General features: G+C 40.7%; 1 protein-coding gene across 5 annotated transcripts; it reads right to left on the bottom strand.

The window, feature by feature from the left end:
* Positions 1 to 2,244: 2,244 nt before the first annotated feature.
* Positions 2,245 to 20,315, bottom strand: LOC145531187 (lysozyme-like protein 1). Of its 5 annotated transcripts, none has more exons than XM_081552958.1 (7): positions 20,040 to 20,315; positions 19,748 to 19,859; positions 16,976 to 17,082; positions 13,593 to 13,755; positions 12,944 to 13,102; positions 3,268 to 3,346; positions 2,245 to 2,472 (listed from the first exon to the last, which is right to left on the bottom strand). In XM_081552958.1, exons 4-7 carry the CDS (start codon positions 13,750 to 13,752, stop codon positions 2,403 to 2,405), a joined length of 468 nt encoding a protein of 155 aa, XP_081409084.1. In that variant the 5' UTR covers positions 13,753 to 13,755; positions 16,976 to 17,082; positions 19,748 to 19,859; positions 20,040 to 20,315; the 3' UTR covers positions 2,245 to 2,402. The 5 variants fall into 5 exon arrangements, with proteins under 5 accessions (XP_081409084.1, XP_081409086.1, XP_081409087.1 ...); XM_081552960.1 differs by having other exon boundaries at positions 20,205 to 20,315; XM_081552961.1 differs by having other exon boundaries at positions 20,256 to 20,315.
* Between the last annotated feature and the right edge of the window lie 140 nt (positions 20,316 to 20,455).

Here is a 20,455-nt window from a genome sequence, read left to right as displayed (position 1 = left end):
GTGAATTTCCATCCAGGACATCATAGCCCATCAGGAACTCCTAGCAACCTGACACTCTGTGGAGCGGCTGCCCTGGATGATGGTGAAGTCTGTCGTGCTTTCTCAGGGCATGTCTACTCTTCAACTGAAAGGAATGATTTTCATGTTTTACATTTTTTTTTTAAGTCGTTGTTAGGAGAAACTGAAAACCTATTTCCGAGTGCCTTAGAAACTGTAGAAGGGAATATAGATGTTAGTTGTTTATGTTAATATAATTTTGTTAAATAAAGATAATTAGGGAATAGGAGTGAGGGCTTCCCTGGTGGCTCAGATGGTAAAGAACCCACCTGCAATGTGGGACAACCTGGGTTCGATCCCTGGGTCAGGAAGATCCCCTGGAGAACGTCGTGGCAACCCACTCCAGTATTCTTGCCTGGAGAATTCTATGGACAGAGGAGCCTGGCCGGCTACAATCCATGGAGTTGCAAGGAGTCAGACACGACTGAGTGAATTTCACTTTTAGAAACTATAAAAGAGAATATAGATCTTAGTTGTTTATTTTAATATAATTTTGTTAAATAAAGATAATTAGGGAATAGGAGTAATGTTTTCCTCTTGAATTTCAGAGGGCATTGATTGTAGAAAATTATTCAGGACCATGCATTTTTTATCCTAAATTATTATTTATGGAAACACTAAATGAAACACTTGAGGAGAGAAATAGTAGGTTTGCATGCTTAGAACACTTATGAGTTTCGCACAGAGGTCAGTCAAATTGTAGGGCCAGCCAGTTTCCCTTCATTTTGGATTTCAAAATATTCTTTTTTGTTGTTGTTGTTAAAAAAAATTTCCTCTAGTCTTTGAATGACTGGCACCTGGTTCCATGCCCACCTAAGTCGTTAACATGGTACCACTGGTTTTAACAATGCAGGAGATTTGGCTAAGAAATGGGTACTGTGAGGTGGGTGAATGACAATAATAGTGAAAAATACATATTTATGGACTTTTACAAGTACTGATTATGAATTTAGTACAGCTAAATGGACTCTCAATTTTGTAGATTTTATTCAGCCCTGTTAAAGAATTGTTTTTTTGATTCTTACATCAAGTTTCGAAAGCTTTTTTCCCCCTATGCTTTGTAATGCCTATTAAATTGTCACAAGATTATGTTTGTTTAGACATATATAAAAGTTTATTTGTTTGGCAAGCAGCATTCAGATTTTTTAAAGCCTATTCCTGTGAGAAAAGCCTGTGAATGTGAAATGAGCCAACTGTAAAACTCAGGCAGTTGGCAATGAGAGAGTGTTTATGGGTTACTTTGGTGCTATCATAAAACCCATCGACCTGACTAGTGAGGACTTCCTTCCAACCGGGCAACATATTTCCAAGCATAACCATTTTTCCAACAAACCTCAAGTTAGTGCAGTCTCAAGGTCAGATTGCATTCAACTTGACCCTAAAGTTCTAACAAGACAGCCCAACCACTTCTAACTCTAGCCAGGACAGAGAATGGACAAGACTCTGCATGGAGCAGAAAGCATCCTGGGAATATCTTTGGGATCTGGGCTCCTCAGCTCACAATTCCAGGTAATGAAGTATCTTTTAGATAGTCAGGTCAGTTTCTAGACCAAACTAATAAAATCTGTAGGTCTAAGTCTAGAAACAATTTTGTCCTGAGGATGTAAGTGTGGTTTTTGATAGTGACAGTGAAAGTTGCTAAGTCGTGTCTGACTCTCTGCAATCCCATGGACTCTGCCCATGGGGATTCTCCAAGCAAGAATACTGGAGTGAGTTTCCATGCCCTCCTCCAGGGGATCTTCCCAACCCAGGGATCAAACCCAGGTCTCCTGCATTGCAGGTGGATTCTTTACTGTTTGAGCCACCAGGGTTTTTGATAGATTAAACTTAAATGGATGTTAGAATACATGGGGAACATTGGGGCTAAAAGCTGCAACTTCAGTATTTGGTCCCATTAGAATGTCTCTCACAACTGCCTGGATGAAGTGGGAACATTCTCTCCAGCAGAACTGAGCTGAGAAAGAGCTACGCATCCGATGACGAGGAGAAGAAGGACTTAATGCTCCAGGACAGAGGTCAGCAAAGTATGGTCATTCCTCTAGTGTTCCCCTGGACCTGGGAATTGTATTTTTAAATAAGCAGCCATAAAGAAGAGAAGTTTGTTCCTCCTAGGACTAGAACATTTTATAGGTGACTTTTCAAGTCTTAACCTTGTGCTATTATGACATCATTGAAACTGAGTCAGGGTGAAGTCAAGATATTTAAATGGAAATATTTATTTCCTTAAAAATATAACTTAACTTTCCCTCTCCAACTTTGAGAAGGACCATCAGGAGGATAGAGGACAAGATGACATGACCACTATCACTAGGGGCTGTCATGAAGCATCCTTGGTACTGTCCAGTTCATGAAACCTCGCATCCCTTTTTCCACTCAGACAGGTCTCTGCCCTCACAGTTCTTCTTCCAGCCTTGCCTGGGGAGGAGAGGGAAGAAGGAACAGCAGAGTAAAGTGTGACAGTCCAAATGCTCTGAGGCTCAAAAACCATAGACAAGTAACCCACTTAACCAGCAGTGCCCAGGGTTTAGTGTCATTTGTTTCAGGTCCTGATCTAAGTCCTGATCTAAGGACTCCATCTTTTTTGCCTTAAGACTTCCCTCTCCCTGGTTTTCTCCTAGTCTATATGAGACTCAGCAAAAAGCAAACAACTTTTATAAGGATGGGGCATTTTGTTAAACATCCACATCTCTTAAAATTTGGGTTCTGCAAGTGAGTGACCCAATCAGCAACGTTCACAAGCCGCAGAGAGCCGGTGGGCACCAGCTAAGCCATAGCTCACACACAGCCTGGGGAAGTTTCCTGTCAATTTCTCATGTAACCAACATGGTTATTTTCCTCTCACTGCCATAGACTTCCCAAATCTTATCCAAATACAGAGCAAGCTTGAGCTTTTTCTTCTGGTATATTGTCTTCACTGATGCTCTCCAGTTTACATGAGAAAACAGCCCTCTCTTCCTTGTTTGGAACATCTTGATGTGAAAAGCGAATAATTCTGCAAATAATTCTGACTCCCTTATCCTCTACTCTCCATACTAACCCCAGGTTCACTGCACATCCACACAGTCATGGAGGACCACATAGACAAGGTCAAGTGGAAATCGCTGGACCACTCTGCAGAGGTGAACTTGTTCCCATCCCCTGCAGCTTTGGTGAACACACACACTAAGGGTTTCACCCATGTCAGCTTGTCTCCCAAGGGAAGACTCTTACCAGTAGTTCATGCCATTCGTTTCTTTAACAATTTTCTTGGCACAGATAATTGCATCCGTGAGGTCGTCAGTGATCAAGGCTATAAGAGAGAGTAGTAGAGGATTAGCTGAGAATTTGCTGTTGGAGGAGGGGTAGCCCAAATCAGATTTTCTTCACTTTTCTCACTGCATTTTGGAGCAGGAAGGTTGTAAGAACTATGAGCTGTCTCCCTTTTTTTTTTTTTTTCTGTTCCACTTCTTCACAAAGAAATGATTGTTTTTGTTTCTAGGCCATCCACATCTTGAAGTTTAGGACTCGTTGATAGAGGAATAGGCCAGTCCTGAAAGGCTTTTGGAAGTGTGTTTAGGAAAAACACAATAGGAAAATGTTTATGTCCTGAAGAAACATAAAAGCTAGACAGGACAGTAGTGTTTTCTTTACTCATGTTAATTCGGCATGTAAGATTTCTTTATAGGTAATGATTAAACTTCTATTTATTGTAGCTTTCTGGTTTGTGCATTAAAATTTTTTTTATACCCAAAGTATTTTTCACATGAGAAAACTTTAAGCTTTATGTGAAACCTTTGCCTTTATTACTTTTTCTATGGCTTTCAGACATAACAAATCTTTCAACTGAAAATGTATTAATTCATATCACTTCACTAGAAGTGACCTCAAAATCCTTCTCAACACAAATATGACAAGAAAAGGCAAATAAACAAAAAAGCCCAACATCATTTCTGCTTCAGGTTGCGTTCACCAGAAGTAGATGTGGAGGTGAGTTTGGGGTGCAAGGTATTTTTGTTAGGGATCCACGCCTGTAGAAGAATGGGTGGAAGCAGGAGTGGGGAGGAGAGACTGTAGCTGTGATCTACAGAGGATATTCTGCTATACCTGCACACAGAGAACAAGGCTCCCATCGAGGGTGAAGCAAGTTGCTAGTCGGGAGATGCTGTGCACAGGTTGGTGGGAAGGGTAGGTGCTGCAGGCCCAGGCTGTACAATTCATGGAAAGTGTTTGCCAGCATCCCACTTTTTCTACAATTTTGTTGCACAAGTGAGATGTTTTGCAAATACCAAAAAACAAGCAACAAGTTGCATGGAACCTTGAATTTCTTTAGGAAAATATGTTAAAGGGGTACAGGGCTGGGGAGTAAAGAACCTGGCTCTGGGCTAAAATGTGGAAACACAGTGAAATCACCACAGTGGGGCAGCAGAGGGGCAGAAATGAGCCCAGGGAGCACATATGTACAAGGACCGGAGCCAACAGTGGCTTCTGCTTGGTGTTCAAATAGACAATTCTGTCCAGTCACACACGGATAAGGTAAGGGTTCTGTTGAATATCAAAGATCATTCAAGGGAACATTTTATTCTCCCACATCCAACAACAGAAAACAGCAACAATCTACACAAAAAGAACCAGTTCTTTTCGGTGGGAATTCTACTGCAAAACCAGCCTCTCCTCAACATCCTCCTGGCCCCCATGAAAATGTCACTACTTTGCCCAGAATTTACATCTCCTTGTCCTTTCTGAAGTGGCAACAACCAACTCAGATACCAGGCTGGAAGGAGAAACAGAGATTAATATATGTGGGCTAGACTAGACATAGGAGGCAATGACTACTTTCTTAAGATCTATTTTAATAAGGACTAAGTTATTGGAGGGAAACAAAAATGGCTATTATATTATTATATGCATGTGTGTGTCTATATATAGATATATTTATATCTCTATATAACAAATATTGTGTTCAAATAATTTGGGGAAGGTTGACAGTAATTTGAGGCATATGGTCTGGTCTGGGAATGAGAAGAGGACCAGGTTCAGTAGATGGGCATGAGCTGCGTGTATTTTGTACACACATGAGATGCCACCTACGTTGCACACACACCGCAATGCTAGCTTGTTTCCAGGTTTCCATGACGAACAGCCCTACTTCTGTAATCCATGGGACAGAATGACATTGTCTCTAATTATAGCCTCTCTGGCTGGAGGCTGGGGGAAGACAGTCATGGAGGGTGATTAGGATATAAAACCAACATCCTGTTTTCTATTTTAAAGCTTTCCCTAAAAATCCCAAGCTCTTTTTGATGAGAAAACAGATATGAGTGATCCTTCACCTCTAACTATAAGCCATCTAACATTTTAATTTCTGAGAATCCACTGTTGTCTTGCAAATGTACATTTAGCCCACATTTCAGTAACTGGCCCACTGGACAATATTCAGTTAGTAAACTGCACATAAAGTCAAGCTTGGCCATGATGCACTAGAGATTTTCTCTCCTACTGTAACAGCTAGACAACAGGGAATGCAGAACCTTTGAGGGATAGAAACCAGATGTGGTGAGCCTTGGGATTGCTGTAACTTTCTGCCCAGAGGTACTTTCCAGACCACAAAGGTAGAATCTAGGCAGGCCATGGCAATCTAAGTAGAGGAGACAGAGATCAGAGGCCAAGACAGTTGGAATTTGTGGAGAGGGGTCCCTGTGAGGAAGGAGCCACCCAGGAGTGTGCCAGAACTCTGCAGAGAGAGACCTCTGAGTCTTAGACTGAAAAACTCCATGAGAGTAATCAGAAAACTGCTACCAGGAACCTCAGCAATGGCAGTGCTCACACAGGGAGAGGTGGTCTGTTACTGGCCAGAGGAGAGACACTTTGCTGAGCCCTGGTTTATTCAAGAGATGCTATAGATAAATACCTTGATAGTAAGGCTGCATAAAGGCTGCTGAGCCCTCCCATAAAGACTACTCTAGAATGTCCTGGATCAGAATTAACTGCTTGCCAAGATGAACTTCAATAATCCTTAAAGGGACACAGCATAATCCAGACATTCAACAAAGTAATATACACGCTGTCTAGTATACAGTAAAAAACTGATCAAATGTACAAAAAGGTATGAAAACATAACTCACAGCCAGGAGAAAGACCTAGAAATGACAGAGATGATTGAATTAGATAAGAAATTTAAAACACTACTTATAAATATGTTTATTGATAACAAGGACTTATAGGAAAACATCAAATGTGAGAAATAATATAATTACCTGGCACTGAAAAAATACAATATCTGAAATGAAACATTCAATTGGTGAATTTAATAGATCAGACACTTCACAAAAATGATCGAGATCTTGAACATAAAATGATTGAAAATAAAACACAGAAAGGGAAAAGGTCTGAAAAAAAAATGAAGAGTCTCAGTGACCAGTGGGAATACAAAAATGATCTAGCATATGTGTTATTAGACTCTTAGAAGGAGAAAGTTTAAACATTATTCACTCAGCCATCCAAAATTTTAGTGAATATCAAGCAAAATAAACACAAAAAAATCAGTATTTGTGATCAAATTGCTAGTTATTGTTGATGGAGAAATTGTAAAAGGGGATGGAGAAAAAGGACATGTTACACACAGGGAACTCAAGTGAGAAAATCACTGATTTCTCATAATAAACAAGTCAGGCAGAAGATAATGGACATATTTAGTAAGCTGAGAGAAAAATATCTGTCAGCTTGAAAGTGAAAGTGAAGTCGCTCAGTCATGTCCGATTCTGCTACCCCACGGACTGTAGCCCACCAGGCTCCTCCATCCATGGGATTTTCCAGGCAAGAATACTGGAGTGGGTTGCCATTTCCTTCTCCATCTGTCAGCTTAGAGTTTTATATATGTAGAAAATCTCTCTTATAGAAGAAAATGCAATATAGACATTTTCAGACACACAAAAGCAGAAAGATGCTTCCTAGAAGAATTCTACTCCAGGAAATTGTTCAAGGATGTTCTTTAGGCTGAAAGAAAACAGCCCTTAATTGTTTGTCCAAATGAAGGCACCAAAGGTATAGAGAGTGTTGTAATTGGTAAATGTGTGCATGGTCAGTCGTATCTGACTCTTGTGACCCCATGGACTGCAGCCCACCAGGATCCTCTGTTCATGGAATTTTCCAGGCAAGAATACTGGAGTGGGTTACCATTTCCTCCTTCAGGGCATCTTCCCAACCCAGGGATAGAATCTGTGCCTTTTGCATTGGCAGGTGGATTCTTTACCTCTGAACCACCTGGAAAGCCCCAAATGATAATATTGTATGGTAAATATAAAGAGATCCTTCTCATCTTAACATTTTACTTAAAAGATAGTTATTTAAAGCAAAAATAAAAAAAAAAATGTACCGTGTCTATACATGTTGTGAGGTGTATAGCATGCATGTAATATATGTAGAAATGCATACACCATGCTTCCCTGGTGGCTTGATGGTAAAGAATCTGCCTGCCAATGCAGGAGACACGGGTTTAATCGCTGGTTTGGGAATATCCCACACGCTTCGGAGCAACTAAGCCCATGTGCCACAGCTACTGAACCTGTGCTCCAGAGCCCGGGGACCACAACTTCTGAGCCCATGACTGCAACTACTGAAGCCCGTGTACCCTAGAGCCCATGCTCCGAAACAAGACAGACCACCATAATGAGAAGCCTGAGCATTAACTAGAGAGTAACCTCCGTTTGCTGCCACTAGAGAAAAAGACCATACAGCAACAAAGACCCAGCACAGTCAAAAACAAACAAATAAAATTATTTTTTAAAAGCATTGTGAAATGTGTAACGTGGAAGTAAAAAGGACGACAACTTAGCACAGAGGTCATGATGGGGAAAATTGAACCACAGTAGTGTAAAATCCTTATGCAGCAGATCCCTGAAATATATTGGTTTGGATTTTTTTTCGATAAATATATTGGAAACATTTTTTTGAGATTTGTGACAGTTTGAAAACACTTATAAACCACATAGCCTAGAAATACCAAAAATTAATAAAAAGTTAGATATGTCATAAATGCATAAAATATATGTAGGCACTCAGTAGTTCAGTTCAGTCACTCAGTTGTGTCCAACTCTGTGATCCCATGGACTGCAGCATGCCCAGGCTTCCCTGTCCATCTCCAACTTCCAGAGCTTGCTCAGGCTCATGTGCAGTGAGTTGGTGATGCCATCCAAACATCTCATCTTCTGTTGTCCCCTTCTCTTCTGTAGGCACTAGTCTATCCTTAGTAGGCACAAGGTGAGTGATATTTAATATAAAATTAACAATGTGTAAGCTTCCTTGGCGGAGAAGGCAATGGCACCCCACTCCAGTACTCTTGCCTGGAAAATCCCATGGACGGAGAAGCCTGGTGAGCTGCAGTCCATGGGGTCGCTAAGAGTCGGACACGGCTGAGCGGCTTCTCTTTCACTTTTCCCTTTCATGCACTGGAGAAGGAAATGGCAACCCACTCCAGTATTCTTGCCTGGAAAATCCCAGGGACGGCGGAGCCTGGTGGGCTGCCGTCTATGGGGTCGCACAGAGTCGGACACGACTGAAGCGACTTAGCAGCAGCAGCAGCAGCAAGCTTCCTTGGGCTTCCCTAGTGGCTCAGATGATAAAGAATCTGCCTGCAATGCTGGAGACCTGGATTCAATCCCTGCGTTGGGAAGATCCACTGGAGAAGGGAACAGCTACCCACTCCAGCATCCTTGCCTGGAGAGCCCCATGGACAGAGAAGTCTGGAGAGCTACAGTGCATGGGGTCACAAAGAGTCAGACACGACTGAGCAACTTTCACTTTAGCTCCCTTACTGTTTTATAACTTTGCCTTCAGAGAATTACATTACCGTACAGTATGTGTCTCTTCCTCTCATTTAAAAATGCAACAATGCTTCCACAATACTTTATTATGAATATGACTGTAATACTGCATGCCATAAAAATTTTCTAACCATTCATTAGAGTATAGGCTGGGCTACTGTGAGGCAATTGTACTGATGGCACTAGGCTATCATAAAGTGATCATATTGCTGCTTCTTGGTTATTAATGCATGAATCATTATACCTATAAAAATGAATTCCTTTTTCATATTATCTTTTCATTTTAGTGTCCAGTGTTAGTAATATATATAACATCTACAGTGTTTTGTATCATCTAAAACAAAATTGATGTGGGCACTGACAGATGATTCATCTTATAAACAGGTGATATAAGCTTACAGAATCAATACATATGATAGAGTAAATGTATTTTCTCTTCCTTATCATTTTCTTAATAATGTTTTTTTCTCTAGCTTACTCTATTGTAAGAATACAGTATATAATACATATACAAAATATGTGTTAATCATCTGCTTATGCTGTTGGTAAGGCTTTTAGTCAGTGGCAGGTTTTAGTAGTACCTTGTTCAAGTGTCAACTTCATTATATGTGAAGTGGTATAAGGTTATTTGGAGGTAGAAAGTGATGTATATTGTAAACCCTAGAGGATCTGCTAAAAATAAAGCAGAGATGAAGTTAATAAGGGCTTTCCTGGTGGCTCAGATGGTAGAGAATCAATCTGCAATGGAGGAGACCTGGGTTTGATTCCTGGATTGGGAAGATCCCCTGGAGAAGGGAATGGCTACCCACTCCAGTATTCTTGCCTGGGAAATCTCATGGACAGAGGAGCCTGGAGGGCTACAGTCCATGGGGTCACAAAGAGTCAGACACAACTGAGCAACTAATTAAGCACGCACACATATACTTAAAAAGCCAATGATAGAAATGAAATCGGGTACTGAAAAATATTCGATTAACCCAAAAGTCAGGAAAAATAAACCAAGAGTAGATGGATAGATGGAACAAATAGAAAACACATAACAACATGGTGGATTTTAAAGTAATCATATCAGCAATTACATTAAATATAAATCAAAGTTCAGCACAAACTATGGCCCACAGACCCACCGTCCATTTTAGTACATAAAGTTTTATTAGAACACAATCATGCCTATTCATTTCTATACTGTCTGTGGCTGCTTTTGTGCTGTATGACAAGTTGAATAATTACAAAAGAGACTATATGGCTCACAAAACATGAAATATTTATTATCTGTTCCTTTCAGAAAAAGTTCTCTGATCTAAACATTCCTGTGAAAAAGCAGAGATTGTTGGACAAGCTCTAAAAGCAGCACTCAATTATATGCTGTCCGTAAGAAATTCATTCTAAATTAAATATACCAAAGATATTAATAATAGTTTTTTTTTCATTTGGAGTTTTCATTTTGCTGCATAATCTCTGCTTTCAACAAATTACTTTTATCTGGTTTTTGTTGTTGGTGGTTGTGGTCTCATTTTCTCATGCCAGTGACAGCCTATGAAGTCTAGTCACTGGCAGACTTCTAGTTAGCTGCACTTACTTAGGAGAAGGATGGTAAAAAAAAAAAAAGCTGATTAGGAGTCCAGTACAGAGGTGAGGATTTTCAACTGTGCATCTCACTGAGGGAGATCTAGTCTCCACTCAGAATCTAGTTTTACTTTTCCTCTGACTGGATGCCCCAGATTAGGGTTTTCTCTTCTGGAAAGACGAGGCTGGCTGCCATCATTCAGGGATCAGAGTAGAGGGAGGTGACTGGAACTACAGGAACTTGACTTCCTCTTAGGATGGAGCTCTCACACTCAAAGGTTGGTGAGGTCCCTCAGTGAGAGAATTTCTAGGTAGTCTGTCCAAGAGAGAGAGCTCCAGTAACTTGCTAGGGTTGGGAGGAGCAGTCAATAGATGAATGGAATCAGGAGATGAGTCAGCTGCTGTTTAACTGGCTTTCCAATTAATCATCCCATTTTTAGCCTGCCTTCACCCCAGTTTCTGGAAGTAGCTGATGTTGCTGATTTCTGAGCTCTTTTGGGATCCTGTGGTTGCTTTTTGGCTTTCCCACGGTCAGCGTAGGATTCAGATTTCTCTAATTGCTAAATTAGTCACCATTAGTCCTCTCACTTTCAGCTTCTAACAATACTTACACATCCAACCACCATATTTAACTGGAAGACTCTAGTGGCAAGCTCATAGTGTATGCTAATGAGATTCGCCAGGAAGGGGAGGGTTTAAAAAAGTCATCTGTAGAAAAGTGAAGATCTTGAATGTTTTAGCCTGGAAGATAAGATTTGGAGATGAGAAGTACCTACTAATCATCATTTTCAAACATTTGATAAGTTGAAGGCAAAAGGAGAGGGGACAGCAGAAGATAAGATGGTTAGATAGCATCACCGACTCAATGGGCATGAATTTGAGCAAACTGCAGGAGATAGTGGAGGACAGAGGAAGCTGGCATGCTACAGTCCATGGGGTCACAAAGAGCTGGATACAACTAAGCGACTGAACAACAACAATATATAAATATAGAAAATTTGTTTTTAATAAATCCAGAAGGAGAAACCGGCATTAATGGGAGAACACTATGAGGAGATGGATTTTGGCTCAACAAAAGAATGTTCCAAAATAAGGGCTGACCAAAAATTGAGTGGTTGGCCTCAGGAGGTAGTGAGCATTCCATAGTAAAGTAGGGGCAGGGACTACTAATTCATTAGGTAAATTAACACAGTGTGCGGCCATTCATACATTTACACTTGGTTGCTGATTATCTTGTACATGTCTACGAGAAATTAAAAGTTTATTTCCTGCTCTTAAGGAATTTGCTGGAGAATATTTTATGGCTCCCTGTCTTCACCCTTTGGACCTTCCCTCCATTGATTAAGTCAATGAATATTTCTTGAGCTCCGACAATGGCCAGGGAGCATTCTAGGCATTGAGGATGCATCAGTGATTGAAGTAGAACTCCTGCCCTCATGGGGTTTGCATTCTACAGGTGAACAAACTAGACAGTCACTTACTTTGCTTCATCCTTCTACTGTTGAGTGTCTCTTGCATGTTCTTCTCTATACTGCCAGCCATGACCGTCATTCAGGTCTGTTTATTTCTCACCTCAACAATTGGAGGGACAATTAAACTGTCTCTTCTTTAATATCTCTCATATCCAGTTTGCATATTAATTTTTCTGAAGCAATGCTGAATGAACTGACCCATTCTGATTTCCTAGTAAGGGCAGAAATCAGTGCACTCTCCTTAGCTTGGGTCCCAGGGCCTTTCGTGGTTAGGTAGTCATCTAACTTTCCAACCACATGTCCTGTTATATTTTATGCACGTTTTTGCTTTTTTGTTCTCCTTAACTGGAGTAACACTTCTCTATCCTTGAAGAGCCGAATCTTATCTATCTTCCAAATATTAAATAAAATATCATGATGTCTATAAAGCTTCCCATGACTTTATTAATAACATCTCTTTCCTCTGAAGCTCACATCTGTTTACAGTCTTTTATATAACTTTATATAAGCACTCTTCCTTAACACCAGAATTCGTGTCTGAAGAGTCCTGCTATGCTCAATTCTATGCCCACATATATTTCTTGAGTGATTAAAGAGAAAGACTTAGAAATAAATTCTAGCATCATTTCTACTGTTTAAGAAGTGCTGTGTGAAGTGAATTTGTTTCATTCTGTATAAAGAAGCGTCAACTGCATCTTTTGAGTGGATTGCTTATGGAAAGCAGCTAGCAAACAGCTTTCTCCTTCTTAATGAACATATTTAACCTCTCTATGCATGAAAGCGTAGTCAGGTCATTTGTCCAGGCCCCTGTTTTTGTGGTGGGCTTCATAAAACCCACCCTGGATAGAATAAGCCATCTTTGGACAAGTTGACCACAAGGTTGTGAGTGCCACTTTGGGGAACTCTTGAATAATTTATAGTAATTTATTTACAGACCCACTTGCACATCTGAACTTCCAAATTTTGGTTAAAGCAGAAGATGGGTGGATATTCCATGGTCAGCTTTCCTGTCTGCTCCTAAGGATGATATTTGCAGAATCAAAAGCCTACCTGAGCAGGCCACGTGACAGTGGTTTTTCTCTTGTAGCTTTGCAAGTCTGCACCATGTGTCACTGTTTATCTGAAAGATGCCGTAGTCGGTGCTTCCGTCCTTCAGTTGGGTCTGGGCCGTGGTGTTGTAGTGGCTCTCATAGTAGGCCATGCAGATCCCTAGAGAGGGAAAAAAGCCAGGAGTGTCAATAAAAGAAATTCATTGTTTCCTCCTACTTGCTCTTAGGGGAGAGTTCCCTTATACTTATTACACTAATGCTCTGCTCCCAACACGCCCCGGAGAGTGTCAGGGCAGGTAGCACACCTCAGAGGCACAGGATGGGCAGGGTGGCACATCTAGTCAGTGGCTGACCCTGGACCAGACTAAACATCAGGCCCGCCCCTTGCAATGCCAGCAAGAGGGAGTTGTTTTCTCATTCCCTTGCTGGTGTCAATCATACAGGACTCCAGGAGTGAGGACACAAGGGGCAGAGAGGAGGAGGGAAGCGCCAGAGACAGTCGTTGAGGACATGTGAACAGCCAGCAGCTGTTGCTGGTGGGGCAGAGCAAGGACAGGCTGGAAGCAAACAGAAGTGGGTATGGGAGGGGCCTCTGACATCTCAAGGAACAATTCAAGGGCAGAAAGAAAACAGGAAGGGAGAAATCTCACAGTTTCCAAGGCTAAAGCCTTGGTAATTGTCCAGGCCGGCCCTCGAAAATATTTTTGCCAGTTTACATCGAGTGTAGACTTTGGGCTCAACGACTGTGACCAGGCAGCCCATCAGGGCCAAAATACCAGCAGCCTTCATCCCCAAGCCTGTTGGAGGCATAACCTGTCAAGAATAAGAGACCACATCAGACAATCCTGCTTGATTCCTAAGACTAAGTTTCTCACCAACAAGAACTTCAAAATCTGCCAGCCTGAAAGTGTCCTGTCACTTGTAAACATTGAGAACCAGCATCAGGGAAAACCCAAGTGCCAATAGTACACAGTACAGGGAAGGAATGATTGCAGGCTCTCTAACACTTTCTACATGGTTGTGCGTGCGTGTTCAGTCACTTCAGTCGCGTCCGACTCTTTGCGACCCCATGGACAGTAGCCTGCCAGGCTCCTCTGTCCATGAAATTCTCCAGGCAAGAATACAGGAGTGGGTTGCCATGCCCTCCTCCAGGGGATCTTACCAACCCAGGGATCAAACCCTAGTCTCTTTAGGTCTCCTGCGCTGGCAGGCAGATTCTTTACCACTAGTGACCCCTGGGAAGCCCTTCTACACACTACTTTCAAGTAAATGCTAAGCTCCTGGGACCTGGCAAGGAATGGAATCAACCTTCCTTTATTGTTGTCCAGAAAGAATCCACAGAGGGCGACACATTTCTCAGATTCCCCATTTTATCTCTATGAATAGAAATAACCAGAATAGAACGAGGTAAGCATTGCCTGTACACGTGGAATCAGACATCTCGGTTTCAATCAGAGATGGATATACATGGGTCTTCATAGACCACCTTAAGATTTATTGTTGGGAGTTTATTGAAGGGAGAAGATTTTTTTAGAAGACAGGAAACGTTTTATTTTTTATGTTTATTTTTAAAAAACCTTGTTATTTTACATTGGAGTATAGCCAATTACTGGGCTTCCCTGGTGGCTCAGACAGTAAAGAATCCACCTGCAATGTGGGAGACCTGGGTTCGATCCCTGGATTGGGAAGATCCCCTGGAGGAGGGAATGGCAACCCACTCCAGTATTCTTGCCTGGAGAATTTCATGGACAGAGGAGCCTGGTGGGCTACATTCCATGGGGTCACAAAGAGTCAGACATGACTGAGCAACTAAGCACAGCACAGCACATACCCGATTAACAATGTTGTGATAGTTTCAGGCTGACAGCAAAGGGACTCAGCGATACATATACATGTATCCATTCTAAAGGTAGAATATTTAGCACCTTATATTTCCTCTTTTTTTTTTTTTTTGGCACTTTCATATTTCATTATCTCCTTTTTCTCTTGAAACATGTTTTCCAAACGTGGAAATGTTGCTTCAAAAATATCAATGTTATATTTAAAATGAAATATAATATTTTTCTGGGTTTTTCCATCACTGTTTCATGGGTCCCCCGTAAAGTTTGGTGTCAATGGCAAGCAAGAATGGGACAAATGATGATGAGTCCAAAGAGGAGAAAGTGCTGGTGGTGGGAGGACATAAAGGGACTCCCACCTAATCATTTAAAATGCAACTAGGATCAAAAGGTCCATGACTTGCTGGCTACGGGTTTTCCAGAAGTGATTCTTCTCCCAAAGAAATTTGCCTTCCCTAAATAGGACAACCTTGCTGAGATGAGGGTGGAGTGAAATCTCTGGTAACTGCTTCTGATTCTGAACCTGACATTCATAGATACTTTCATCCAGTATCATTTTCTTCACCTGCTTAGACATTTCTAGAGTTGTTCATTTCTCCTCATGGAGCTAAGTTTCCCAGTTGAGAGGAGAGGCTAAGAACAAGGCTGAATATTCAGTGAAGCCAGAGGGGAATCATTATGGGGGCTTTAAGGTAACTGACCATAAGGTGACTACATGTTAGATGGGGTGTCTAGATACATACTGGTGAGTATCAAGGGTCAGTAAAATAGGTCTGTTTTTTGTAAGTAAAGTTTTATTAGTAAACAGCCATACCCATCCAGTAATATATTGTGTACGGCTGCTTTTTACAGTTGAGTGTTGTGTTGGACATTGTATAGACCATAAAGTCTAAAATATTCAGTATCCGGACCTTTATAGCAAAACCCCCTGATGTGTAGCAGGGAACTATACCCTAGCACTGTGCCAGGTACCCAGAGGGAGACCAACAAGGTTTAGGACACAGAGTTTACAAATCCAGTTGGTTTCTATCCCTTATCTTTAGACTCTCACTGGTCTCAAGCTAATCAAAATAAAAGCCCACAGCAGTGGTGGCCCCAAGTACAACATTCTACATCCTTCAAGCTGGGGTTGCCATTGTTGATTTCTTGGGACAGATGGCTTCACTAGAGTGATTTCAGTCAGTCAGTCAGTTCAGTCGCTCAGTTGTGTCCAACTCTTTGCAACCCCGTGAAACGCAGCACGCCAGGCCTCCCTGTCCATCACCAACTCCTGGAGTCTACCCAAACTCATGTCCATTGAGTCGGTGATGCCATCCAACCATCTTATCCTCTGTCATCCCCTTCTCCTCCTGCCTTCAATCTTTCCCAACATCAGGGTCTTTTCAAATGAGTCAGCTCTTCGCATCAGGTGGCCAAAATATTGGGTTTCAGCTTCAACATCAGTCCTTCCCATGAACACCCAGGACTGATCTCCTTTAGGATGGACTGGTTGGATCTTCTTGCAGTCCAAGGGACTCTCAAGAGTCTTCTCCAACAACCCAATTCAAAAGCATCAATTCTTCAGCGCTCAGCTTTCTTTATAGTCCATCTCTCACATCCATATATGACTAGTGGAAAAACCATAGCCTTGACTAGACAGACCTTTGTTGACAAAGTAATGTCTCTGCTTTTTAATATGCTGTCTAGGTTGGCCATAAATTTCCTTCCAAGGAGTAAGCGTCTTTTAATTTCATGGCTGCAATCACCATCTGTAGTGATTTTGGAGCCCCAAAAAATAAAGTCAGCCACTGTTTCCATTGTTTCCCCATCTAATACCATGAAGTGATGGGACTGGATGCCATGATCTTAGTTTTCTGAATGTTGAGCTTTAAGCCAACTTTTTCACTTTCCTCTTTCACTTTCATCAAGAGGCTCTTTAGTTCTTCACTCTGCCATGAGGGTGGTGTCATCTGCGTATCTGAAGTTATTGATATTTCTCCCGGCAATCTTGATTCCAGCTTGTGCTTCCTCCAGCCCAGCATTTCTCATGATGTACTCTGCATGTAAGTTAAATAAGCAGGGTGACAATATACAGCCTAGAGGTACTCTTTTTCCTATTTGGAACCAGTCTAGAGTGATTTAGGTCTTATTAAAAACGTACCTGCCCCAGAGACATGCCTCAGGTGATTCTGGGGGAGAAACACCATTCTACTTACCTAATGAGCGTTTAGGAGCTCACACAAGCTTCCCGCATCCCACGAAGCCATTCTGATCCTGACCAGGCACAAGTGATCTTGGCCAAACCAAGGACCTTTCTGTAGAGCTTTAGAGAAAGAAGAATTCTTAGCTCTTTTGTTTCCAACTGTCAAGAGATTCTAGAATTCTATTTCTTGGGACTTATATGATAACTACATTTAGGGACAGGCTACTTCTTTTTCTTCTTCTTCCTCACTTCTCAACTTCACTGGGGCCCCCACCTGACTGAGAGCTTGTTTCTAAAATAACAGCCTCCAAACTTTATCATAAATCCCATCAGTAAAGAAAATTAAGTGTGTATCCCCTGTAGATATATATTGAATTATAAACCATACTCAAGTCCTTCTGTACTAATATGCTACATAAATTATAAGCACTGCCAAACTAAAATTTTAAAAAGGACGTGACAGACATGAAATTAACATTCAAAAGTTGTATTAACAGTACAAAGTGTCTTTCTCTAATTGAGTTACTATTATTAATACAATATTTTTAGTAAGATCAGAATGATTGAATGAGATTAATTAGCTTTGAAAACTTTGATTTAGTGCTCTGTGAATCAATAATTAAAGGGCTAGTTTTAAGATCCATTTATTTCCATTCTCAAATTTAAAGGATATTTGAAATTAATTCTCATTATGATATGCAGATCTAAGGAAAAAAGTTCTTGTTGGTTGCACACAATAATCGTTACATTCTTTTCTTAAATTCTATATGCCAATTTATCAAAGATTTTTGTTGAAATTTACCTAATAAATGTTTACTTTTCCAGTTATGAATCTTTGCTTTTGCAACTTAATTAGAAATGAAAATTTAATTAGAATAGTGTTTTCTAGTTTTAATAAAGGGCTTTGAAGCCTACTGGATTTTTTTTTTTTGGAAATTTTTGACAAATGTTGGGAAATAATAAGATTTTAGAAGTGTGCAGATATAATACAATTTTTAATATCAAATCTCAAAATTCCAAAAGCATAATTAGGATAGTAAAAAATTCTCTTTCCAACCTTCAGAAGTACTAGTTTTCTCTCCTACTGGCAACAGCTGATACAGCTGTATCTTCCAGAGATATGATACATAGACACACATATATAAATAGAGTCTTTTCTATCCCTTCTTAAACTTTTCCTGTACCTTATTTTTAAAGCCTGATAGTATATTTTAAGAATCTCTTTTTATGGCTGTGCTGCATTGCATTGTGTGACATAGTATAACATATTTAGCCAACTGGGTATTGATGAACATTTAAGTTGTTTCATTCTTGTCTATAAGCATATTACACTAAATAATCTCCTCTGTCCATGGAATTCTCCAGGCAAGAATACTGGAGTGGGTAGCCATTCCCTCCTCCAGGTAATCTTTCTGACCCAGGAATCAAACCTGGGTCTCCAGCATTGCAGGCAGCTTCTTTACAGTCTGAGCCACCAGGAAAGCCCAAATAATCTTATATATATATATGTTATTTGCAAAAATATCTGTGGGATAAATTCCTGGAAGTGGAACTGCTGAGTCTTGGATTGTTTCATAGTTTTGCTAGATATTGCCAAATTGCCTTCCATATGGTCCTATATCAGGAGATGAGATTCCTTCCCTTCTGCCTGGCAGCAGAAGTTATCGAACTTCATAGTCTTTGCCAATCTGAGAGGTAGGAAAGGGCTTCTTAACATGGCTTCAATTTATGGCTATGTTTCCTTTCATGCGTTTAGGATTCATCTGTGGGTCTTTTTCTGTGATGAACTGTCTCTAATATGAAAAATATTACAGGTTTGTTCTTCAGATATCTTTTTCAAATTCATTTCAGAACTGGAGCAGGAAAAGTGCAAGATGAGCCTAGAGCATCTTGTTAGTGCTAAAAGTTAAGGAAATACTTCAAAGGAAAGAGAGAGAGGAACAGGGAGGGATTAATATATCAAACAGAGAGAGGAGCCAAATTGAAAGAATTCCCAATGGCCAATGCTGGAGTAATTTGAGTGACCAAATAAATAACTATAGGATTAGATTATAGCTCAGAGAATAAAATAAATATCTATAGTGCATACTGGCATAAATAAATGATTGAATAAATAAATATACAGAGAAAAGAAGCAAATCTTACAGAAGAATTCTTTTTAGATAGTCTCCTTTCTAGGAAAAGGAGCTTAATTCTGAGTAGCGGCTGGTTCTAGTGACATGCTTCCAACAGAGAGAGTATGGAAGGGGGAAAAGGTGACTTTACAGCAGAGAAACCTGGTGGACCCCACCTTAGCCAGTGATGAAAGTTGACCTCATCAGTGCTTAGTCATGTTCTGTAGCCCTTGACGTGATGTGATGAGAAGAGCACCTACCTCTCTTGTTTTCTCCCAGAATCCACAACCCCAGTCTAATTGTGAGAATGTCGCCAAACCCCAGTGAAAGACATGCTACAAAATACCTGACCAGAATTCTTTAAAAGTATCAACATCATGAGAAATTAGACTGAGAAACTATTATAGACCAGAAGAGAGAAAGATACAATAACTCAATTTAATGTAGTGTCCTGGATTGGCTTCTGGAATAGAAAAGGATAATATTCATAAAACCTATGAAATCTGAATAGTGCCCATAGTTAAAGCATTGATTTCTCAATTTTGATGAATGTGCTATGGATACGTCACATGTTAGTGGTAAAGGGAGTATGGAGATAAATACAAATTTAGTCTAAAATTATTCTAAATAAATAAAACTAAAAGTTTTAAACAATCTGCTAGTTTGCATACCTCTGATAGCCACTTATACCAGAAAAGTTGAGCAAATCTGAAATACTTGTGTGATACTGTGCTTTATAATAAGAATATACATTTGGTCTTCACCCCTGTTTCTTGGGATGTCCTAAATAACAAGAGTCAGAAAGTTGTCTGATATTCACAACAAATTCCTTTCAACCACACCTGAGTTTATGTTAATGATATGATTTCTCAAAGCATCTAAGGATGGGGCTGGCTGCTAGGGAAACCAACCATGTGATTAGAGGGTTGGAACTTTCAGTCCTAGCCCCCTCTCCCACCTTACCTACGGCTTCCAGCGGGGGAGAGGGGCTGAGTCCAGTCCTCAGTGGCCAATGATTTAATCAATTATGCCTCTGTTATGAAGCCTCCATAAGGACTCAAAAGGAAGGGCTTAGAGAGATTCCACGTTGGTGAACCAGAAAATATTCACATGCTAGGGGGCTGGTACCTCCTGAACTCAACGTGGACAGAAGCTCTGGTGCTCAGGACCCTTCCAGACCTGGCCCTGTGGATCTCTTCATCTGACTGTTCATTCGTGTCCTGTAGTACCCTTCGCAATAAACCAGCATCTAGAAAATAAACTGTTTTATTGAGTTCTGTGAGCCACTATGAGCAAATAATCAGACCAGAGGAGGGGATTGTAGGAGCCTCCAATATATATCCTGTTGGTAGGAAGTAAAGCAACAGCCTGGACTTGTG

Source organism: Giraffa tippelskirchi, chromosome 13, assembly GCF_054371585.1.
Source record: "Giraffa tippelskirchi isolate mGirTip1 chromosome 13, T2T-mGirTip1v1.2.pri, whole genome shotgun sequence".
Classification (NCBI taxonomy): Eukaryota; Metazoa; Chordata; class Mammalia; order Artiodactyla; family Giraffidae; genus Giraffa; species Giraffa tippelskirchi.
The sequence above is the reverse complement of the archived record's forward strand: the minus strand, read 5'-3'. Positions and strand labels throughout refer to the sequence as shown.

Coding starts and splice junctions, on each gene's coding strand:
- LOC145531187 (XM_081552958.1), bottom strand. CDS start 13,752: ATGCCTCCAACAGGCTTGGGGATGAAGGCTGCTGGTATTTTGGCCCTG. Junction 13,103..13,592: donor AGGCTTTAGCCTTGGAAACT/GTGAGATTTCTC, acceptor TTCCCTCTCTAG/GGATCTGCATGGCCTACTAT. Junction 2,473..3,267: donor ACGAATGGCATGAACTACTG/GTAAGAGTCTTC, acceptor TCTCCTCCCCAG/GCAAGGCTGGAAGAAGAACT.